General features: G+C 33.6%; 1 protein-coding gene across 2 annotated transcripts in view; it reads right to left on the reverse strand.

Annotated features, from left to right (window-relative positions):
• The window catches only part of LOC114325907 (uncharacterized), a 169,595-nt gene that overhangs the window by 14,560 nt on the left and 128,806 nt on the right, over positions 1-26,229 (reverse strand). For both annotated transcript variants that reach the window (XM_028274054.2, XM_050654159.1), the window contains exons 5-6: positions 24,095-24,236; positions 855-996 (exon numbers count right to left, since the gene is read on the reverse strand). In XM_028274054.2, coding sequence (XP_028129855.2) covers positions 855-996; positions 24,095-24,236 — 284 coding nt within the window. The remainder of the gene's footprint in view (positions 1-854; positions 997-24,094; positions 24,237-26,229) is intronic.

Consider the following 26,229-nt stretch of genomic DNA (forward strand, 5'->3'; position numbering starts at 1 on the left):
GAGCAGTTGAATAGGTATAGGGTTTGTTGGTGTTATCGTTGTTGGTTGAAGTCATCATTCTTTTTTATAATATTGTTGATTCGAAAAATTTTTCATTTGCAAAATTTTTAAAGCCGGACCTGCTTTTATACAGATTCGACTAATTAGGTGGTCTTAATAATAATTAGCAAGGTTAGATACACACAGTTTGTTTACTTATTATTTTGATAAATTGAATTACAAAATAACATTAAGGAAAAAGGTTTTTGTATCCTTACTTTTTCAGCATGTGATGTATCACTTCTCACTAACACAATTGTTAACTTTAGTTTATTAAATTTGGTTTTATTTTCAAAGTATTCAAACTTTAAACGGAGCTGAATAAAACATGTGTTTATTAGACTATTGCCAGGGTTGGCCTCTCTATTGTTATCTTTATTTATATACAAAAACTGTGAACAAGCTAAATAAAATAAATAATCCAAGATTTTCACCATTTTTTTAAATGTTGTAAAATGGATAAAAACAATAACTAGGTCAGGATTCTGGATTATCAATAATTTTTCATGCATGCCGTAATAACAGGAACATGTGAAATTTCTGATGCCGTTACCTACTGCATTAAACAGCTGAATAAAACTGATAAGCTGGTTGGCACAGCAAAGGAAAGATAAGCGGAAGAAGATCAACCAGGAAAGTAAAACCTGTCTGGATGAAAAAATCAGCGGGAATGTTTCAACATAATCAGATAACCTTCTATCTACAATAAGGGTCTGTAAAATAGTGATAGCCTGTTTTATTCGGAACAACGAGAGCATATAAAAAGGAAAACACGCATGCTGTCGAAATATTGCCATATGAAAAAAAATACTTACCATCTTTATCACTTTCGCCAACGTCACTTTCTGAAAGCGAATTTAGTCCGTCGCTGCCCTCGAAGTCGAACAATCCCTCTGCATCAAACGATGATATCGTGGCTGCGGGTGTACTTCTTTGTCGTTTGGGGGTATGTCTCAGCTAAAACACAAGAAAACAAATAATCAGCATAATATTTCAATTAAACAAAAAATATGTACTTAATGTATTTGTTCCGGTCTTATGGTAGAGTCAATCGCCATTCGTGGCGATTGTAAGATTTTGTAAATATAAAATATCTTGTCGTTGTGGGATTGAAGATTTCTCGGGGAGGGGAGTGTTGCTGAACATGAATACGCCATCAGAACCGACTCCCAGAGCACTTCCTGGTGCCCCCGATCACTGCTAAGGTCGTCATATTCTAGAGTTTCGAAGGTTTTGGGCACTGATTTGTTGCAAATAGATTACTAGGCGGTTTTTCTGGTAAGAACACAATTTAGAAACACATGTATAGGAACGTGGGAGAATGAAAAAAATAACCAAACTAGAGAAATAAGGACATGAATTAAAATTGCGAGGCAAAAATTTGTAAAAAAGAAGAAAATATTAACTAATCTTTACCTTGCTATTGAACGGTATATGAGAGCCTTAAACTGTTATATAGTGATATAATCTCCACTTTGTTGTGTGGAATGGATAAATAAATGGACTAACAGACATACTTTTTCTTAATGTGCCTATCCGTGATGAATGTTGGCGATCATCATGGCAATCTGTAATGGTACCTATCTTATCTGTAGCAACGTAGAAAAGCTGTGCAGATATTGAGTTGAGCCAGGTTCTGAGGTTTTTAAATCAGGATGTTCTTCTCTTTCCTGGACCTCGCTTTCCACATATTTTTCCTTGCTGAATGGCTTGTAGGAGGGGATATCTGGATTCATTTTCAAGTACATAAATAAGTACTACGCATTTGAAATGTAAATTTAAGACATTAATTAATGTAAGACATCTTAATTAATTTAAGACAATTGCGACATTGTCGCAACTAGTTACAAATGCCGAAGTATTGAGAAATAGACAATATTCATAAAAAAGTAAGAACCTGCATGAGTGATATGATTGTAACTGAGTAGATCTTTTCAAAGCAACTGACAGTAGGTTATGGACTGCTATAATGATAACCAAGCTTTAATAGGTTAAGGATTCACATAAAGAAGAAGTAAAGCTAATGAAATATGCCACAATATATTTTGTAACTTTTAACAAATCGAATAGAAATAACCAAGTCGAATCGTAATTACCCGAAATCGGAATGTTTGATATCAATCGCGTCATTGTTGTGTTTGGATTGGCATTCTGTAACTCGCATCGTAATCAGAGTAAATCGAAATCTCTAACTTCTATTTCACCCGCTCAGGAGGTGGTGGCAACCCCGTATTAACCAGCGAAATTAGCGTTCTGTGACTTGTTTGTTGCATGCATGAGAGTAGAATCCCCAGAAAATTGCTGAATGCAAGAATGCATGGAAGAAGACCTGTTGGAAGACCTAAAAAGAGATGGGAAGACGAAGTCGATGAGGATGCCAGGAACTTTCTGGGAACGCGTTCATGGAAAAGAACAGCGGTAAATCGAAATGATTGGAGAAGCTTATTGAAGGAGGCCAAGGCTCGATTTGGGCTGTAGTGCCATTGGATGGATGGATGGACTTGTTTGTTACTAGATCTAAAATTGAAATATGACACCGTTGCCATATCCCCAATGTTTTCATACTATCCTCAAGTTTTGAAAAGTGAATAAAATATTAGTGTAAATACTGGATGCAAAAAGCTCAAAAGAGGATAAATGGTTTTAAATTAAAGTTAATTAAAATTGTTATAAAAAAAGAAGATAAACTCATAAATAAAAAAGATAAAGGAAAATAAGATATTATTATTAAGATAAGTATAAATGCTTTTGAATTAAAGATATTTAAATTGATGTTATTAATTATTATTATTAATAAATTATTTAAAATCGATATTACTATTAATAATATGCAATCTTTAAGATTTGATTCCAGCTGAAATACTTGCTAAACAACTTTTCCCAAAAATAGACTCTTTTCTATAATTTGTTCAGACTATGAGCGTTGATTGATAAATATACAAGTATAGTGGTATAATATATTTATTAATCAACGCATAAGTTTATCTTATGCTATTCTTGTACATTATACCATTGATTGTAATTGCACAAGAAATAAACCAAAAAAGCATGGCAACACTGTGACGGGCAAACATTCAGATGCCAAATAGCAAATAAATTAAGGTTAGGTCCAATGCATACTCGTACAAAATGTCTAAATTAAATATATAATTCTCTAAATAAATAACACCACAGACTAAAAAATTAAGCAGCTACAAAAAGGTATACATACTATAAATAATAATTATAAATAAGTAGTAATCAATTATTATTTTCAGTAGATATAAATATAAACGTAAAAACAAAACAAAATGCGCCAAGCACAATTCCCTTATCGAAATCTCATCTCGACAGGGTAGATGTTGTCGAAGTGGTTTCTGTTCACTATTATGATTGTAGAGATTCCGAAGTAGTTATGGAATACCGATTTGGACTAGTTCTATTCGACTTGGCCACTTCTATTCGATTTTACTTACTTCTACCATCGAAATGAGTTACAGAATAGGCATGAATATATTGGACCTCTCCATAATAAAGATATTTAGAAATATCTACCAAGCCTATCTATGACACTTTCACCATAATAGGGGACCGTGAAACTAAAACAGGTTTACAAAAAGAATGTGTGCGTACTTTGTACGCACGTAAGAAGTTATTCAACGAAATCGATATACCTATCTAATTTAAACAGTATTTTTGTATTGTATTTAAATATTAAACTAATTTTCGAAAGAACAAAAAGAATACCAAAAATTAAAAAAAAAAGGATATGACTTTGTCGGGATTTGAACAGGGGACCTCTCGATCCCTAGGCGAATGCTCTACCGATCATCTACCACCGTTTTTGTATTCAGTCGATCATTTCTCGGACATAATTACAAACACTGTGACAGATACATTAATTGAAATATACATTTTCAATAATACTTATTAGGAGGAAGACAAATCCACAGACATAAAAATTATAATAAATATATTTACTAAAAACACTAATAATATATTCTTTTCACGCACACCTTATTTGCGCTACATAACTTAAAAGGTGTAGCGACTAATACCATACTGTCGGTGTGCGCATGCGCCAGGGAATGTAAAAATTCACCCACGTGCCTAAAGAAGTATAACTTCAACAAGCTCCATAAATTATACAGTCATGATCTCAGACTAACAACAAGAGAGAAAACAAAAATTTTTTTACCAAGGACCTGCAGATAAAAATAATAAGTTAAGGATTAACCTACTAATCTAAAGATCAGATTGGAAATATTAAAGTTACTTATAACTAAATAAAGATAAATAAAAAAAATACTGAACAGGATGAGTCTTTAATGAATTTGTTACCAAAAAATATAAAAAAAAAAAAGAATTTAGGCGAATACTCAACAACGCTATTCATGTGAACATAGAAGACAATATATCCTGATATATACTTTACGTGCATATGTTGTTGGACTAAATAAAAAAGGCTAAATCAAAAACTAAATCAAAAAAGAAAATATCAAAGTGAAAATCGACAACTACGAGGAAAAGTATGATACTAAAAGACTATTTTTTTCTAGATGAGAAGTCGACGTACAGATGGCAAAAAAAGAAGTATAAACACTTCGAATTGAAACTGAATTGCAAATCGGGGGAAATAAGACAATATTTTTTGTGGGAAAAGAGAATATTTTAATCAATATCGCTTATTACATCCGAACACTGCGACTCTTCAAGGATAGTATCGATTCGACGAAGAATTTCTATCGTTTTGTTTAGTAGAAAAAATTTTTGCATTGAACAAACATTAATCCTCTAGCAGAAGTACTTCTTAAGTTGAATTTTTTACACAAGCCACATTAAATAATTATGTTTTCAACAGCATATTTCAAAGACCTGGGAATTAATCTATCAGCTGAAATAATATCGAAGGATTCCTAAACGACACAATTTGAAAAAACAAACACCTAAGAGTGGAAACTTCTTCTTTTTGTATAGACATGACTGTCTGATTTTTCAATGTGCCTCTAGTAAGTTGTCTTATCGCTTTCGTGGTCTTCTCACTGATCGTCTTCCTATTGGGGAACCGCCTCTGGCTGTCCTTATGTGGTCATTCTATTCTATTCGTAAGAGTGGAAGCAAAGGCCCGAATATATGTCAGTTATTAGGCCAATTATGACTTACACGGCCGAAACAAGACCATACACAAGTAAAACAAAGACATCTGTAGACCAACGAAATGAAGATTTTAAGAAGAATTGCTCGAAAAGGACTCCAGGACAGGGTAAGAAGCGAGGAAATTAGACGCATATGTGGGTAAACAACATAAATACTTGGATAAAGAACAGAAAAGAAGAGTGGAATCAATACATAAGCAGGATGTCTGAATCAAGGATAGTAAGAATAGTCAGGGACAAAAGTCACCGTTAGGCAAAAGAAGTATAGGACGCCCAAAGAAAATATGAAACGATATTTTAGGGACAGAATAAAAAACACCGTTAAAGAAAAAGAGGCAGTACTGTCTACATAAAAGAAAAAGAAGAAGAATACCATATTACTAATAACAGAAAAAAACGTGTAATAACTTAGGTTTCAATAATTGATGGATTCGACCGTTACTTGATGGAAGTTCATTTTATCTAACAATAAAACATTGAAAACCTTTGTTTTCTATACTTCCACAAAATTTATTACAACTATGTGACTACAGCTGTTTAGGCAGAGTGCCTTTCTCAAGTGATTTAGATTACTATGGGTTTGCTTTTTTAAAGTCTTTAACTGAAGAGGTTGAGGAGTGGGATACATAGACTGACAGAAATTCCCATGTCAAAAAATAATTTCGAGATAGAACTGAACATCATTAAACAAATATTCTTTTTCTCATGATCATCTTTCAGTGCGTCACAGTTTTTCGATTTCTCTCTAACGCATTAAATTGTATGTGACAGAAAAAAAGGCACGTCTTTGAATATTTGGTAATTATTCTAGTTCGGTGATTATTCTAGTTGTCGATAGATGGCGCCATAATCAAAAAAGAATTATTTATTAAATAAAATAATAATATTATCAATATAATCTGTACAATTTATAAGACTATACAAATGAAAGAAAATACCATTTTATAAATGCAATAGACACAATTGATTTGGTTTTATCCCAAATTGAAAATAAAATTTGACAACTGTCAGATTTAACAAAAATGTCACGTTAGAATAAATGTCATAAATGTGTATTATCACGGACTTACCTTTTTTTCTATAATTTGTGACGCACTGAAAAATGTTCATGAAAAGGAGAATAGCAGTAAACAATGGCTATAACGAACACACAATTAACAAAATTTTAAACCAAAAACTCCATAAAAAAGCCCTGAAATTAGTCTATCTACCACCACAGAAAGAACCCAGTACCGTCTGATCTATCACATATACTGGCAAGATAACAACAAAAATAGCCAGATACATAAAAAAGAAAGGAATAACACCAGCTTTCAGAACTAACAACAACTTAAGCAGATATATTAAGAACAATAAGAGCCGAAAGAGAAAACAACAACTACAGAGTGGTGTTTATAAACTAACTTGTGGTGACTGTCCGAAAACTTACATCGGTCAAACTGGCAGAACATTTGACAAACGGATAGCAGAACACAAAAGGGCTTTCAACAATAAAAAAACAGACACTTCTACATACGCACTTCACCTTCTAGATCATAATCATTTTTTTAATGAACAGTTTCAAATTCTGCATATTCAAAATAAAGGCCTTAAGCTATCTTTATTAGAATCTATGGAAATTAATAAATTGAAAAATACAAATATAATTCTGAATGACCAACTCGAGACAAACAGCTCCCCACTCCTCAACTTCTTCAGTTAAAGACTTTAAAAAGGCAAACCCATAGTAATCTAAATCACTTGAGAAAGGCACTCTGCCGAAACAGCTGTAGTCACATTGTTGTAATAAATTTTGTGGAAGTATAGAAAACAAACGTTTTCAGTGTTTTATTGTTAGAACTTACGTTTCCTTTATCTGTTACTTCTTTTCCGTATATATAACATAACCTTAATATAAACTTTCAATTACAAATGCAAAAACAATTGCCACAAAACCAGAACTATAATGACTTTTAGTAGGTAACCATTTACTTCAGGCTTATAAATACATACACTTACATCATCTACTTTAGTTTTCCTCACTTTTTTACGTTTTTCTGTATCCATCATACACTGAAATATTTAGACACAAACTCACAACTAGATTAATACTGATCTACGGTCAAAAACAGCGAGATTTTAATATAAAATTCGTATTATTAATAATATGTACAAAGGTCAGGGATACTTGTTGCTAAAGAACATGACTGACTTAAGGTAACGAAAAATATCGATAATTTCAATGTTAAAAATAATAAAAACAACATTATCTAAATCTCAACTGATAACATTTAAAAATTGATTCATATTTGCAATATAATTTGTTTAAATTTGATTTTAAAGTGCTGAGCATATAGCAGGTCATTTAAAAGCAAATTACAATGTCATACGCTGACAAAAGTAATGTATGACAACTAATATCGGTCACATTTCAATTAGGGGAGTGCATATAGATTTTCACTTCGGAAAAAATCAAACAAGACAGAACTTTTTGTAATTTCATTAAGAAATGTTTAATAAACAACATATCAAAAAGTTCTACTCGAGAAGTGGGTGCTTCATTTTTAATTAAACAAATGAACTACGAAATTAGATGTTTTTTTAAATAACTCCGAAAATATGAATTAAAAAAAAACTGACTTGACCATTGAAAAATTCAGGAAATTTTACAAAAAAAAACCTTATATAAAGAATTTTCTAAAATTAAATCTGTATCTTCTATAATTTTTTATTTATAACGCTAAAGTCACCCTTCTCACAAACATTGGCGCACTGTAAACTAGTGTACGGCGAAGTGTATTTCAATGTAATTCATTAACTAATAAATCAAATGAAATTTTACAAATTGAACATAAAAGAAGAATAATGAAGCTATCTTATGGTTATAATAAAAAGAAATAAAATGTATGGGCATAAGTACGGTGTGGGCGGAAAGTGAGCCTTATATGAATTTTGTTTAAAAATGATTTAAAAATGTGTAACTAATACAATTTTTCTTATAAAACCCTCAATTTGCACAATTTACCTTTCAAGCATCTTACTAAATGATGTTTCATTCAAAAAAAATCTCAAAAATTAAATTCAAATCATATGACGTCTCAAAAAATGTAATTTTTGAAATCTTCGTAGTTTTATAGAATTACCACCACTTTAAGACGGGATTACTCAAGTTTGAACAGATCTATTACAGTTTTATAACTGTTTTTTTAAAGCTTAGGATGTAGTCTTTAAAATGCACTACATTATTTTACTTTAGAAATGAAATACACTATTTCTTTTTGAGACAATTAAGAAAGATAACAAAAATGTAATACCAAACCCAAAAATTACCAGCTAAAAAAATGTTTATACAAAATGATCAAAACTTTTTTCTGTAAAACTTACCTAAAATACATTTAATAACAAGCTTCAACAATAATAAATGTTCAGCAAAAAAATTTTTTTTAGCTCTTATACAGTATGTCTTCGTAACTTGGAATCTATTGATAACTTTTTTATTATCAGTTTTACGAAAAAAAGTTTTTTTCTTTTTCTTTGATTCTGGCTTTGGTTTAGAACTAGAACCTTTAGCCACGTAATTGTATAACTTATCACTAAGTCAGGGGAGTAATATGTAGTGTGTGTGTTGAGTAAGTGTCTTGTTACTTTGCAAAGTCGACGTCATTGTCTTTGCAAAGAGACGCTAATTGTTTCCGAACGTCTGCGGTCCCTCCGGTGAGTACCGATCCCACAAAAAAAAAAGTTATTCTGTATAAAATACAATACATCATATATAATCTAAGATGCAATCATCAAATATCAAATTTGATTAATTTTATACGAGATATGTCAAAAAATATGAATTTCACTCAAGAGTAAAGTACCTTTACATTTCACAATATCGAAAATTGTTATTAAGAAAAGTTGTTTGGAATTAAAAATTTTGTTTAAGTGTTCAATCATATTCTTCTAATTAAAATATTGTGAATAATAAAGGCACTTAACTCATTAAGAAAAATTCATATTTCTCACATATCTCGTATAAAATTAAAAAATTTTGATATCTGATGGTTGTATCTTATAATGCATAAGTACGGTGTGGGCGGAAAGTGAGCCTTACATGAATTTTGTTTAAACTTACTTACTTACTTAATCAGTAGACCCATTAGTACCTTTCGGTGTAGGGCCATTTATAATACAATTCATTAAATTACAATTCAATAAATTACAATATTTTACAATCTTCTGAATTGTCCTAGCTCTTAACGAACTTTCTCCATTCCTTCCTATTGGATGCCATCTGTGTTGCTTCCTGCCAAGTCTTACCCTTACTCTGCAGTATCTGCGAAATGTCACTGTTCCATTCTTTGATGGGCCTTCCTCTTCTATTCTTACCTATTGGTTTGGCTTCCCACACTCTTTTCACTTGTCTATCATTGTCCATCCGGGTTAGATGTCCGAACCATGCCAATTTTTTCTTCTTGATTGAGTCGAGTATCGGCTTGATTTTGAGTCTTTCTCTTATTTCTTCATTTCTGATTCTATCTGTTCTTTTTACTCCTATCGTTCTTCTGAGGTATTTCATCTCTGCTGCCTGTATTCTGCTCTGGTGTCTTTTGTTTAATATCCAATTTTCTGCTCCATATGTCACCGTAGGTCTATATATTGTTTTGTATATTGTCATCTTGGTCTTTGTTGATATTTCTTTGTTATTAAGGAATCCTCTATTTAGTGCTTGGAATAGTTTTCCTGTGTTTTCCATTCTGTTGTTAAGATCGTCCTCTATGTCTCCTTTGTTGTTGATTACTGTTCCTAAGTATTTGTATGAATTTGTCTGTATTAATTGATCATTATTTCCAGTGCTGTTTTTGTAACAATAGAGGTTCCGGTACGCTATGTTCCGGGGGGTCTGGGGAGCGTTCACAAGGGGGGTTTGCCCCCGGGAAAACTTTTTAAATTTAGCCTCAATAAAGTCGTTTTAAAGTTATTTGGGAGCAAGGAAAAAATTCAGGAATTTGTCTATAATTTGGTTGTTTTTTTTATTTTTTCTCCCAAAAGGTGCCGGTACGGCGTACCGGCGCGTACCGTCACAAAAACAGCACTGATTATTTCTATTTGATCTTCCGTCCCTTGTTTCCTTGATATTTTCATTATCTGAGTCTTCTCTTTGTTTACGTTTAAGTTGTATTTGCTTGCTTCTAGGTTCCATTTCTCTAAGTTGTATTTCAGTTTTTCTGCTGTTTCCGCAATTAGTACTATGTCGTCTGCAAATATACACATCTCAGCGTTTATCATTTGCATTCTGTTCCGACCGATGCAGTATTTCTTGAAAGTTTTCTTACATTCTTTCACTATCTCATCTATTACATTTATGAATAGCACTGGGCTGAGACTTCCCCCTTGTCTAACTCCTTGAGTTGTTTCAAATGGTTCTGACTGTATATTTAACATTCTTACTGTATTTGTTGTTTTCATGTATATACTCTTTGTTGCTTCTATCAGTTCTTCGCTTACTTCCTTCTTCTTTAGGCTTTCCCATATATCTTTTCTTTTGACTGAGTCGAAGGCTTTTTCCATGTCTATAAAGCTCAGGTATATTTCTCTATTTTTCTTTAATGCTTTTTCTATTACTTGTTGCATGGTAAATATATGGTCTTGTGTGGTGTGTCCTTTCCTGAATCCACTTTGTACGTCCTCTAATTTATGTTCTATTTCTTTTCTGATTTTCCTTTCTATTATGGTTTCGTATACTTTTGCTGCTACACATAGTAGTGATATACCTCTATAGTTCTTACAGTCTCTTGTGTTTCCTTTTTTGTATATAGGTATAATTACTGCATTTGTCCATTCTCTGGGTATTACTTTTCTCTTCCATATTAGGTTATATATGTATAACAATTTTTCTTTTGCTTTTATTCCTATATATTTCATCATTTCTGGTGCTACTTCATCGCTTCCTGGTGCTTTTCCAATCTTTATCTTTCTTATTGCTTCTTCTAGTTCTTCTTTTTCTATAGTTTCTGGATTTTCCGTGTTTCTTATGGATACTCTCTTTATGTGGCTTTCCTTCTCCATTGTGTTCACTTGATTTCCATTCAGTAACAGCTGGAAATGTTCCCTCCATCTTTCCATTATTGTTTTATCGTCATTTATTATTATTCCTTCCTTGTTCATTATTTGTTTCAGTTTCGTTTCTTTGTTGCTTCTTAGGTTTTTCAGTGTTCTATAAAATAATTTTACGTTTTCTCTGCTGTTTTCTTCCATTTTTCTCCAAATTTTTCCCAACTTTTCTTTTTCTCTTTCCTAACTATCTCTTTAACTTTTGTTCTTTTTCTCTTATAATTTTCATATTTTTGTTGTGTTTTGTCTTGTATGTATTCTTTCCATAATTTCTTCTTTTCTTTTATTTCTCTTTTCACTTCATCGTTCCACCAAGACGTTCGTTTCCCTCTGTTGTTATTTCTTGTGGTTCCACATATTGATTTAGCTGTTTTTATCATCGCATTTTTAAATTTTCCCCATTCTTCTTCTATTGTTTCTGTTATTATATGTTCATTGTCTATTTCTTTCTCTAGCCCTTCTGTGTATCTTATTTTCGTTGTTTCTTCCCTTAGTTTATAAATTTTTATTATTTCTTTGTGTTCTCTGTTTATGTTCTCATTTCTTTTTATTTCTTTTCTTTTGCTTTTGAATGTGGTTTCTAGTAGATAGTGGTCACTACCAATTTCATAACTCCTTTTCACCCTTACGTCTCTTATCCAGTTCTTCTCTGTTTTTTGCACTATAGTATAGTCTATAATTGATTGTTCGTCTCTTGATTTGACTTCTCTTGTGATCTTGTGTATCCTTTTATGTTGGAAGTGTGTGTTCATAATCACCAGGTTATTGTCTAGACAGAATTCAAGTAGTAATTTTCCATTTTTGTTTATTTTTTCCTCCCCATACGGTCCGATGACATTGTTCCATTTTTCTGCTTCTTTCCCCACTCTACTGTTCATGTCTCCTGTGATCACCATTTTCTCTGTACAATCATTTATCACTTCTTGTAATTTGTCCCAGAACTCATTCTTTTCGTTTTTTGTTGCGTCTTCATCTGGTCCATAGCATATGATTAGGTTTGTATTGGTTTCCTCTGTATCCATATATATGTCTACTCTTAGTATACGTTCGTTGTAATATATCCAATTTTTTACTTTGTTGATACTATCCTTCTTAATCAGGCACGCTACTCCTGCCTGAGCTCTCTTCGTTTCTTCCACTCCACTGTATATTAGTAACATTCCGTTTTCTAATATTATTGATCCTCTTCCTTTTTTCTTTGTCTCTGTTATAGCTACTATTTCAATGTTCTTATCTCTAATTTCTTCCCCCAGTTCTATTTCTTTCCCATTTATACCTCTTACATTCCATGATGCCATTTTCAAAATTGTTCTGTTCTTTTCTATGTTTAGGTTGTACTTCAATTTGTTTTTCCTTACGTTTGTGTTATTATCTTTAAATCTGGTCATGTCCCTGTTCTTTGCCTGTTTTGTTTCTCGGTCCATCATTGTGTTTTCTACAGCTAGTTTTTTGAACAAGTTGGTTCTGTATTGTATGTTACTTTTTCTATCCGGCTTGTTTTTTGGTTCCATTTCCACTTAATGTCTTCAATAATTATGAATCCATATCCAATTTTTGTCCTTTTCCCATTAGTCTTTTCCTCTGCTGCTATCTTCCTAAGGTTTCTTTGTATTTCTATCTCTTTTAATGTTAGGTCACATTCTATATATACTCTATGTTGTTTATAGCTCATTAGTTTACCCTTGGCTTTCAGTATTTTCATTTTATCTTCGAATTTTTTACATTCTATAACACACATTGTTTCATTTATCTTTTGTACCCTATTTATTTCTGATTTTACTCCCATTTTTGCTTCTATGAAGTTCTCTATTTGCTCTGTTCCTATTGTGTCTAGTGGTAAGCCTCTCATTATTAGGTTATTTTTCTTCTTTTCTTTCTGACATGCTTCCAAGGTTATTTCTATTTTATCTATTTTTTGTTTCATCGTAGCCATTTCTTTCTTTAGATTTTCATTTTCTCTTATTATTTCTTTCATTTGCAATTTGTATTCATTATTTTCCTTCCTAATTTCTTTTAGTTCCTCAATCATATTACCCATTGTATTTTTTATATCTTCCAGGTCCTTGTTTTTCTTTTTGTTATCGCTTGCTAATTGTCTCATTAGTTCCATCATTTCGTTCTGGCTGCTGGTTTCATTCGTTGATGGTTTCGACCTGTCTGGTGTTCGGTTCACTTTTCTACTCCTGCTAAATATATCTGGCTCCTCTTTGCTTTTTCTTTTACCGTCCTCATTAATGCTATCATTACCATCCGCCATCTTTCTTCCTATTCAAATTATTAAAGTAGGTATGTATTTTAAATACAAATATTAAATCAAATTAAAACCTACTTGATTAAATCAAATTAATTAAATTTTTTACTTTAATTACAAAATATTTATATATTATTCAATTTTTTTTACTTTAATTATAAAACTATTTAAATACCATTTAATATCTTATTTATTTATTTATATCAACAATTAATGTTCACTTGAATAAATTAGATTTAACAATGTCTTCTTCTTATCTTCAATATCTTCTTATTCTTCGATATCTTCTTATTCTTCAATATCTTCTTATTCTTCAATATCTTCTTGTTTTCGTTCAGAAAGCCGACTCTGTATTTTTCGATAGATAGATACCGAAGTACCTTAATTATAATTAAATCAATTTATTAGTAATTACCACTGCTGAAAGCAGCTTCGGCTAGTCCACCCATAGGACCTTGACTTCTTATCAGTGCCAAAAAACTTGACTATGACTGTAATTATTTTACTGTTAGTAGTTAAAATATAATTTTATTAAAACTAGGTTAGATTAATAATGTATGGATCTTACTTTCAATATTCTTTTTAAATTTACAGTGTAAATTTCTTAACTCACTTATTTACACTTTGCAAATAATTTGGTGATTTTTCTGCTCGCAAAGTTTCAGTATTTGAAGTTTTTTTGCGGAGCGGATTTAAATCAACCTCACTGTCTCTTTACCAGGACCGGTCTCCATTTTGTTTAAAAATGATTTAAAAATGTGTAACTAATACAATTTTTCTTATAAAACCCTCAATTTTGCACAACTTACCTTTCAAGCATCTTACTAAATGATGTTTCATTCAAAATAAATCTCAAAAATTCAATTCAAATCATATGACGTCTCAAAAAATGTAATTTTTGAAATCTTCGTAGTTTTATAGAATTACCACCACTTTAAGACGGTATTACTCAAGTTTGAACAGATCTATTACAGTTTTATAACTGTTTTTTAAAGCTTAGGATGTAGTCTTTAAAATGCACTACATTATTTTACTTTAGAAATGAAATACACTATTTCTTTTTGAGACAATTAAGAAAGATAACAAAAATGTAATACCAAACCCGAAAATTACCAGCTAAAAAAATGTTTATACAAAATTATCAAAACTTTTTTCTGTAAAACTTACCTAAAATACATTTAATAACAAGCTTCAACAATAATAAATGTTCAGCAAAAAATTTTTTTAGCTCTTATACAGTATGTCTTCGTAACTTGGAACCTATTGATAACTTTTTTATTATCAGTTTTACGAAAAAAAGTTTTTTTTTTCTTTGATTCTGGCTTTGGTTTAGAACTAGAACCTTTAGCCACGTAATTGTATAACTTATCACTAAGTCAGGGGAGTAATATGTAGTGTGTGTGTTGAGTAAGTGTCTTGTTACTGTGCAAAGTCGACGTCATTGTCTTTGCAAAGAGACGCTAATTGTTTCCGAACGTCTGCGGTCCCTCCGGTGAGTACCGATCCCACAAAAAAAAAAGTTATTCTGTATAAAATACGATACATCATATATAATCTAAGATGCAATCATCAAATATCAAATTTGATTAATTTTATACGAGATATGTCAAAAAATATGAATTTCACTCAAGAGTAAAGTACCTTTACATTTCACAATATCGAAAATTGTTATTAAAAAAAGTTGTTTGGAATTAAAAATTTTGTTTAAGTGTTCAATTACATTCTTCTAATTAAAATATTGTGAATAATAAAGGCACTTAACTCATTAAGAAAAATTCATATTTCTCACATATCTCGTATAAAATTAAAAAATTTTGATATCTGATGGTTGTATCTTATAATGCATAAGTACGGTGTGGGCGGAAAGTGAGCCTTTTTTTTTTGGGAGGTCGTCTGACATATGTCTCCGATGGCACTGCAGCCTCATGGGTTTATTGTGCCAACCATCCTACCTTTTATGTCACCCAATCCACAAGCTTGGTTCCACGTACCAAATTGTACATCCCTAGCATGGGTTGGGTGGCATATTCTGCTGGACTTAATTTTGGTTGTCCATAAATAGCCTGCCTTTTGTGATCCAAAGCCTCACACTCGTACAGTACATGATGTGCTATTTCAGTTCCCCTATTGCACAGTCTGCAGTTAAGGTTCACTTCGTACAGCCCAATTCTATTCAGGTGTCCTTTTAGGGCACAGTGACCCGTGAGAAGACCTGTAATTATGCGGAGCTGACTCCTATGTAATTTTATTAGTTCCTCAGCTCTCCGTTTTGAGGGTTCCCTTATTAAGGGCCTCCCGTGTCGCTGACCAGGTACGTTCCCCCAGTATTCTTTGTGTTTGTTTTTGACCCATTCCCTGACTTGTCCCCTAATTATTGTTTTAGGTACTCCTAGAGCAGGTTCTGGGCCAAAATATAAAGTTGATGAACCGTTCCCTGCCAGCTCATCTGCTTTCTCATTACCGTCTATCCCGGTGTGTCCTGGCACCCAGAATAGAGTTACACTATTTTTTTCGGCCAGTTCTTCCAGTTCTTGCCGGCATTCCCATACCAGCCTTGACGTCACTTTCGGGCTCATTAGTGCCTTCAGTGATGCTTGGCTGTCTGTGAGTATATTGATCCGTCTATTTTCATAGGCCCTCAAGTTGTTCATTGCGACACACTGCAGAATTGCGTACATTTCCGCTTGAAACACAGTTGTGTATGTTCCTAGTGAGAAACTGAGTCCTACATTCTCTGTTTCACTAAAAATACCGGCTCCAGTGCCTTCATCGGTTTTTGATCCGTCTGTATACCAGATCGTTCCTCTGATTTTGCTACTGATGCTGTTCCATTCCCTTCGGTCATTGATTTCTATTCCGAAGTTCCTATTAAATGTGTATTTTGGTACCATGTGGTCAGTGTATGTATCAGATATACTTACCCCACCATAGTTCCAAATCTGATTATGCCCAAGGTTCTCGTATTTATCCCTTGGTTTTCCTTGCAGCCTGTATGCTCCCATCCTCGCTTCCCCTTTGATAAATATATCAAGAGGGGGTAGGTCTAACAGGGTTTCCAGTGCCGCCGTCGGTGTTGTTTTTATTGCTCCCGTTATTCCCAAGCATGCAAGTCTTTGTATCCTGCTTATCTTGTTTATAGCGGTTCTTTGCTGCATCTTTGTCCACCATACCAAGGATGCATATGTTATCATGGGTCTCACTATCGTTGTATATGTCCAGTACGCCATTTTCGGACAGAGTCCCCATGTTTTCCATGTGTGCGTCTGGTCAGCATTAATGTCGCCTCCGCTCTTTTAATTACTCTTTCAAGCTGTCGGTTCCAGGTAAGTTCTGGGTCCAGTATAACCCCTAGATACTTTACCTCTTTAGACAGCTCCAATTGTTCACCATTAAGGATCAGAGGCCCTAAGTCCTCCAGCTTCCTTCTTCTGGTGAACGCAATTGTGACTGTTTTGGAAGGACTGACTCTCAGCCCTTCTTCCTCAGTCCATTTGGTGACAATATTAAGGGCCTGTTGCATGCGTTCCCTTACTATGTTTTGGAATTTTTCCTGAACAAGGACTACCAAGTCGTCTGCATAGCCCAGGGTTTCATGGCCGTTCAATTCCAGGGACTCAAGCAAATCGTCCATGACAAGGTTCCATATTAGCGGGGACAGAACACCTCCCTGCGGACACCCTCGTCGGACCTGGGCGATAATGCTCTCCCCTAGAATGGACGTATATACGAGTCTCTGTTGTAGCATGTGGTCTATCCACTTGCAACAAATTTCATCGGTCCCTTTTCTCCTCAATGCTCTTGAGATTGTTTCTAAGGATATGTTATTGAACGCTCCTTCTATGTCCAAAAAGGTCGCTAATAGTACCTCTTTGTGCTTGAGAGCATATTCAGCTTTTTCTACAAGCTGATGTAATGCTGTCTCTGTTGATATTCCTGCTCTATATGCATACTGGTTCTTATGTATCGGTCTGTTTTCCAATACGCCATCCCGTATATGCCTATCTAGCAGTTTTTCTAGCGTCTTAAGCAGAAAAGACATAAGACTTATTGGTCTCAGAGACTTTGCCCCATCCTGTCCAGTTTTTCCAGGTTTTGGTATAAAAGTTACTCTGATCATTCTCCATGCCTTTGGAATATATCCTAGAGCCAAACTGCTCCGAAGCACTGTACATATTCTATTTGCCAGAAGGTCGGATCCCTTCTGCAACAGTACTGGATAAATCCCATCTAATCCTGGCGATTTATAAGGTTCGAATGAGTGTAATGCCCATTTTACTTTTTCCCCAGTTACTACTTTCTTTGCTGCCTGCCATTTCTCCTTGGATGCCCACAGAGGGGTATCTAGTTCTGATTTCTGGCAGTTCTCCAAAGTTAAGTCTGTAACTTGGGAACCGGGGAAGTGGACTTTCAGCAGTTCTCTAATAGTTCCTTCCCCTGTTTCTGTGTACTCTCCGTTTTCTGTTTGGAGAGTATATATCGGGCTCTGAGGTCCTTTTGAGAGAATCTTATGGAGTCTGGCGTATTCTGGAGTTCTTTCTATATCCTCACAGTACCTTCTCCATGATTCTCTTTTCTGCTTCCTCAGAGTTTTATTGTACTCAGTTAGGGCCTTTCTGTATTCATCCCAACTGATATTCTTGTTCATTGCGTTGTTGAATTTTTTACGAACTTTCCTTCTTAATTCTTTAAGTCCCTCATTCCACCAGGGCACTTTCCTGTTGGATTCCTTATTGATTGAAGGACAGTTGTCATTATACGCCGAGATGATTGTGTCTTGCAGCTGCTCCACAACCATTTCGAGGTCTGTTGTATTTCTTATCGTATCCTTAGTCTGTTTTAAACTATATTCCAGGTCTGCTTTATAAGCCTCCCAGTTAGTTTTCCTAGGGTTACGATAGGTTTCTAGGGTACATGTTTTTCCCCTACTTCAAATTGTATGTGTCTGTGATCCGAGCAACTCGCATCATCAGACACACGCCAATTTGTAATTTTATTGCTAACGTAGTTGGTGGCTATCGTTATGTCTATGACCTCCTTTCGAGCCCTAGTCACAAAAGTCGGTTTATTACCTGAATTTATTATGTTCAGCTCGTTTTCCATGACAAATTCGAGTATGGATTCACCTCTTACATTCGTGTTCGTACTTCCCCACGTTGTATGATGTGCATTAGCATCACAGCCGATGATCAGCTGGGTTCTGGATCCCCTGCAGTCTCTTACCAGCTGCTCCACTTCCTTAGTTGGAGGAGAACCAGGTGCATCATATGGAAGGTACGCCGATGCGAGCGTAATCGCTCTTGACACCCTTCCCTTCCCCGGCCTTATCTTGACTGCCGTCAAGTCTCTAAAACAAAAATTTGTTAACGGCAGTATGTTAAATTTCTTTTTGATAATAATGCAGGTTCGAGGGACCTCGGAGGTTCTGTCATATATGAGTTCCACTCCAACTCCCCCTAACCCCATAATATTTCCCCTGTTCACCCAGGGTTCCTGAATAAGGGCCACATCGAATTCCCTTTTTGCAGCCGTAAGGGCAGCCGAAGCAGCCTTACTGTGCTGCAAGTTAATTTGAAGGATTCTGATTCTCCCCTCCATCTTTTGCTCCAAGGATTCTAAAGATGACCATTCCGAGTCTGTAATAAGCTCGGAAACGGTTCCTCTCGAGGGCCCATGAGCCTTACATGAATTTTGTTTAAAAATGATTTAAAAATGTGTAACTAATACAATTTTTCTTATAAAACCCTCAATTTTGCACAACTTGCCTTTCAAGCATCTTACTAAATGATGTTTCATTCAAAAAAAATCTCAAAAATTAAATTCAAATCATATGACGTCTCAAAAAATGTAATTTTTGAAATCTTCGTAGTTTTATAGAATTACCACCACTTTAAGACGGTATTACTCAAGTTTGAACAGATCTATTACAGTTTTATAACTGTTTTTTTAAAGCTTAGGATGTAGTCTTTAAAATGCACTACATTATTTTACTTTAGAAATGAAATACACTATTTCTTTTTGAGACAATTAAGAAAGATAACAAAAATGTAATACCAAACCCGAAAATTACCAGCTAAAAAAATGTTTATACAAAATGATCAAAACTTTTTTCTGTAAAACTTACCTAAAATACATTTCATAACAAGCTTCAACAATAATAAATGTTCAGCAAAAAAATTTTTTTTAGCTCTTATACAGTATGTCTTCGTAACTTGGAACCTATTGATAACTTTTTTAATATCAGTATTACGAAAAAAAGTTATTCTGTATAAAATACGATACATCATATATAATCTAAGATGCAATTATTAAATATCAAATTTGATTAATTTTATACGAGATAATATGTCAAAAAATATGAATTTCACTCAAGAGTAAAGTACCTTTACATTTCACAATATCGAAAATTGTTATTAAGAAAAGTTGTTTGGAATTAAAAATTTTGTTTAAGTGTTCAATTACATTCTTCTAATTAAAATATTGTGAATAATAAAGGCACTTAACTCATTAATAAAAATTCATATTTCTCACATATCTCGTATAAAATTAAAAAATTTTTAATATCTGATGGATGTATCTTAGATTTTAGACCAGGAAGAGCAAATAACTTTTTTCGTAAAAGTGATAATAAAATAGTTCTCATAATTGTAATAAAATGATGATGAGTAGGTATCCGTAATTTGAGAAAAAATTGAATTTTTTTTTCGATTAGAATGATGTAATTTTGTATATTTAAACATAGTTTTTAATTTCAAACAACTTTTCATAATATCATTTTTTGATATTCTGGAATATAAAGGTACTTTACTCTTTAACGCAATTCATATTTTTGACATAACTCGTATAAAATTGATAAAATTTGATATCTGTTGCTTGAGTTTTAGATTTTTGACTATCCAGAGCATTTTATGAAGAATAACTTTTTTTCGTAAAATTGATAATAAAAAATTTTCCATGTAGTTCCCAGCTACGCAGACATACTGTATAAGAGCTTCTGTATAAGAATTTTCAAATTGCAATGTCATATTCGTATTCAGCATAATCAAAAACAAAATAGAAACATATGTGATCAAAGTTAAATGATGAATTTAACGATATTTTTAAAATTATTTATACAAAACAATTCTTATTGTTTAAACAATTAATAAACAATTAGCGGCCAAATCTGCGAGTAGAACTTTTTACTTTAACAAGTATATAAACTAACAAAAAAAGTTTTAGAAAAATATAAGCTTGTTTGAATTTTCGTTCTAATTGCACTCCCCTAAATGTATGTAAAACATAAAGCATAAAGCAAAAAGTTGGGAATACGTTGGCAGAAGGGTATAACTAATGTTCATACACTCTGACACTCACAAAAAGTTACATTGTTATTTTCGGCAATTTTTCTCCCTTTATTTTTTCCACCTAGTCTCTTGAATGCAAGTAATTTGTAATCTTCGTCTCCTAAGCGCATCCACTAATTCCACACTATTATCTTTAAGACTTCCAAGCTTCCACAGGTAAGAGTGTGAAGTTAGTAGACGCGCTTAAAAGCAGGAGAGTACAAATTACTGAAGTATCCACTTTGAAGAATTTCTTCATGTAAATGTTTCCCTTATTCCCTTATTCTTGAAAAGATAGTTGCTTGTAAATTCACGAATTTCTTTTTCTATTAATAATATTGATCAGGCATAGACAATATACTGCCAAGTAAGTGACGACATGGTTTTGAGTGTGACAAAATATATTTTATACGTAGCTAGAATAGAATAAAGGTCCTTCTGATTGCGTTCTAATTACAGTATTATCGTATCTAATATATAGTACATACAAGCGAGAAGTGGTGGTCACCTGAACGTAAATACAAAAGACAGTTTCACGATAGAGATAAAATAGGCTTGCAATCATGCTTGTTCCGAATGCGGTGTTGCCGCGTCACCAACTTAGTTGTGATGTGAATATTACGAAAACAAGCCAGATATCGCAAAGGCATTTTTATCGCACGCTAATAGCGGAATACGCTATTTTCACATGTACGCAAGCGCCGAGTGAATGTTACGCTAATACCGGATAACGTGTCCCGCTATTTAGGTCGAAATAAGGGACGGTAATAAAGTTAACGCTAATTTAACATTTGGGTTGAAACATAAAAATAATTTATAGAATACAAATTTTATAAAGCAAAAACTGTGAATCATCTTGTTTCCTGTGTTAAGAAACACGTGTGTTCTTATTTTGTATACAATAGACAACTTTTTGTGGTTAGAATATTAGTTATTCAGATATTTTATATTATTTTTATACTGATTACTTATATTTATTGTTGGTTAAATCATTAAAATTAAAATGCATGTCAACCTGCTCAGTATCCAAATATTATTTTCAATAAAAAAACGTTGGTTAATGTCTAATTTCTAGGTTATATTTAATTCCAAACGTCAGTTGTCATAACAACGTTAAACCCTGCCCCCAGAACATTTGCGACAACTCTCTTGATGCCTGTGTTGAAATAGACCGTTATCCCTTATTTACGTCTTGACACGGTATTAACGTTAGCCTTTGCGATATCTCTCTAATGTAAATACAGTCATAAGTAGATGTTATTATATGAGATTACGTTTTTAAAAATTTCTGTATATAAAGTGTATTCGTGTAGTTTGTGTTACCTATTGTGTACGAGATTTGTTCTACGACTTCCTTTACTCCGATATTGTTCTTCTTGTTCTTCTCCGGCATGTTCTTGTTGTTGACTTTTACTTTTACTATTAATAACCAAAGCCTGTTGCAGTCTGCTGATAGGTTTGCTACACATTTTTCTTCGTTAAGTAGGACGAGGGCGGCTTCTTTGACTTTTCTCTTTTTAATTTTTCTTTCTTTCAAATCATGAAAACGTTTCGTGCTTTTAGACGCTCTTTTTGTTCCGTAGAAGTCGTGTTCCATATCTCTTGAGAAGCTCTACCAGCGCCAGCGTTCCATTTTTATTTGTCTGATTATGTGGTTTTATACCTGTTGTGTTGCTGTATTGTAAAAATACTTTTTTATTTCCTTTATATTTTGTCTTCAATTCCTGTCTAAACCATTGGGTTTTCTTTTTTGATACGTCAGTGTTCGTTACTTTGCTCTCTCCAAGTGATTCTGTTTCTGCGTTAATTGTGATATGAGTGTTTTCCAGTTTTCCTCAATGTTATCGTTTTTTAATATTTCATTCTTAGTAATCTCCTCTGTTTTTCTGATAAGTGTGTATTCCGTATTTAGTCCTGCGACTCTAATTTTTGTTTGTGTCAGTGCCGTTCTCTTGGGTGTGAAGTATTTCATGATAATTCTTATTTTACATAATACTAGGCTACGGTCGCTACCTACATTTGCTGAGTACAGGCATCTTACGCCGGCTATGTTTGATGGATGTATACCTCTGTTAGTTATAACATAATACACAATAAACATCCAAAATATTTAGGCGTACTTTGGACAGAACGTTAGGGTTTAAGGAACATTTAAGTACAGTTGCCGAGCTAAAAACCTAAATAACATCATTTAGAAGCTCTGCGGCACAACGTGGGGTGCATCGGTATCCACACTAAGCTCTTCAGGTTTATCTCTTGTTTATTTTCTAGCTTAATACTGTGCACCAATATGGATCAACAGTGTCACGTTCAAAAGATTGATGTCCAGCTAACTAACACCATGAGAATGATCGTTGGAATAATCAAATCAACACCAATCCATTGGCTACCAGTGCTGAGCGAAATTCCACCACCACACCTTCGCCGACTCAATCTGTTAAGCAAAGATTATAAAAAGATCCCTAACAACACGGCACTGTCGATTCATAACCATACAGGAGATACAATTAAGTCGACTGCGCTGAACTGGGTCAACTGGGTTTAACATCATCAGCAAATGCACCCATGAATGGTCGGAAGCTGACACAAACATAATTGAATCGATTATTGTTGAAAGGGGGTTACAGTAAAAAACTCTTCTCTCTTTCTTTCTTCCGCGTCATTTGGTGTTGAAAGGAAGCAAGCTCTGATGCACTGCATGGATGTAGTTTATACTGCGAAACTGCATTTAACACCATTCGTGCATATAGAAAGAGATAAGGGTTTTATAATATAACTCGAAAAGTTGAAAATGAAAATTCAACAATAAACGATTCAATTATACTTTGCATCACAGAGACACCTCCTGGATTTGACCTACAACGTAAGACCTGGTTCGTATTTAATCGCATCAAAACTCAACACGGTTGATGTGCGCAAATGTTGCACATGTGGGTTGCACCGTCATGCAGCTGCGGCGAGGTCCAAACTATCAAGCACATAACGGAGAATTGTGCTACCAGCGAGCCTACGAGGGCAATTTCCAAGATTTCTGTTTGCGGCACCTGAGTTGATTAACTACATTAACAACCTCGACGTTTGCCTATAAATTGTTTATGATTAAGTATTTTTATATAGTCAGATTTAACTTGTTTATTGTTTTTTGCAACCTTCTAAATGTGTCAAAATGCCATGCGCTAAATAAATAAAATAACTATCAAGACACAACATTAATAAAAACTGATGCAACAGTAGACCTTGAAATTTAAATCTATAGACAAAACACGTACCTGTTTCGTTTTCTCCGTACTCCTTAAATTAATTTGTTCATTTAAATTAAACGATTTAGGAATGGCCTCCTTGGCTTCCGTAGGCTCCATCGGAGGTTTTGTACTTTCAGGTTTTGTTTGGTCTGTCAGACTCTGCGCTAACCTACAATGAAGAAGTGTTTTAAAAATAAATGTAAACACAATAATTTGGATAAGATAATACAGTTTCCTTGATCGTGTCTGATAAGAAGTCATTTAACCCAGTTTTTTGTAGGAGAAGTGATTTCGCACGTTTTTGGCGGAGGTGATAATCTACAGTGTGTCAAAGCCAAATGGAATAAATTCATTATTTCGTGAATGAGCGATTTTGGAAATAAATTCCGAAACAGGTCGATTTTTATTTTTAAATTATGATTTTTTAGCATATATATCATACTAGTGACGTCATCAGTCTGGGCGTCATGACGTAATCGATGATTTTTTTTAAATGGGCATAGGGGTCGTGTGCTAGCTTACTTGAAAGGTTACTCAATTCTCTATTCAGTAATCTAAACATAAACATAATTATTTATACATGGTGCCAAAAAAGTTTTTTAATTAAATTAATTGACACAAAAAGAAGAATGTGCGTAATTTATTTAATTCAAAATACATTTTACTGCTGTCAGAAAACAGAAATAAAATGTTTATTTGACAAATAAACATTGCTTTTCGCTTTAATTAAATGTTCATTAAATGTTAACAGCCAAAAGGTAAATCCTTTATAAAAGGTATATATTTAAAATCCCTAAAAAGGGCTACATCACAATCACATAACTAGTTTTCGACTGCTTTACCACTCATCATCAGTGCTTACGTAAAGTTTACATGCTAACCACCAAAGATATAGTTTAACAAAAATATGTGGGTCAAAGCCCTGTATAAGTGGTCCGTTAAGGAAACATCAGTTAAAAATGCCAATTAAAGCATGAATGTTTAAACTATTTTAAAATTATGCCCCAGGTAACATCTGAGCCATCATTTGCTACCAGACTTTCACCATGTAATCTAGTCACACCTCAGCTCAGATGTTACCTGGGGCATAATTTTAAAATAGTTTAAACCTCCATGCTTTAATTGGCATTTTTAACCGATGTTTCCTTAACGGACCACTTATACAGGGCTTTGACCCACATATTTTTGTTAAACTATATCTTGGTGGTTAGCATGTAAACTTCACGTAAGCACTGATGATGACTGGTAAACCAGTCGAAAACTAGTTATGTGATTGTGATGTAGCCCTTTTTAGGGATTTTAAATATATACCTTTTATAAAGGATTTACTATTTTTTGTATTACATGGTATACAGCCAACTACAGGAAAACTTTTTCCTTGTGGATTTTTAATGTTTATTTGTAAAATAAACATTTTGTTTCTGTTTTCTGACAGCTTCTTCATGTGCCGTGCTCGACTATGAAGCGTTGGCTATCAAATTGGCTATAGTAAATTTGTTGATAACAGCTCAGAAAAGGGATGCAAAGGATGTGTTAACCATTCTCTCAGGTTTTCAAGTCATGACGTTCGTCTTCGACCTGGCCCACTTCTTCCGTCTACCTTGCCTAGAATTATTAAATGGAGTATATTATATTTCTCTGGGTGTCGCATAACATGGCCAAACTATTCAAGTTTGCGATTTTCAACTGTTCTGACAACTGTTCAACAACTTCGTTCTGAACTCTATCCACCCAACTTATTCGTAATAGTCTAAGAGCTAGTGAACCCTCCGACTAACGGTCGTCCTGTAAGGCTAGAAATTTGTATAGTGATAATTCATAGCACACCAAGGCTAAAAACCATGACCTGGCAGGCATCAGTCGTGCACGTGTATTTACAAGGTGAATCGAAAAGTGCATATTTTAGGGGAAAAATAAACTTTCTCCTGTAAAGTTTAAATTTAAGTATGTGTTTGAGTAAGTCATTTAGAAGAAATGTGTACAATGACAGGCGATTCCGAAGAGCACCAGACCTTGCCAGGCGAGGGGAAAGATTAGGGGTTTTTCCTAATTATTTTTTTTGCATCGAAAAAAGTTTTTTTAAGTTTTTTGAAACATTCCAAACAGAAAAGGTCTCTGGTGATTTTTCTCTTAGGTTAATAGTTTTTGTTATATAAGCGATT

The sequence above is a fragment of the Diabrotica virgifera genome, chromosome 6 (genome assembly GCF_917563875.1).
Source record: "Diabrotica virgifera virgifera chromosome 6, PGI_DIABVI_V3a".
Taxonomy (NCBI): Eukaryota; Metazoa; Arthropoda; class Insecta; order Coleoptera; family Chrysomelidae; genus Diabrotica; species Diabrotica virgifera.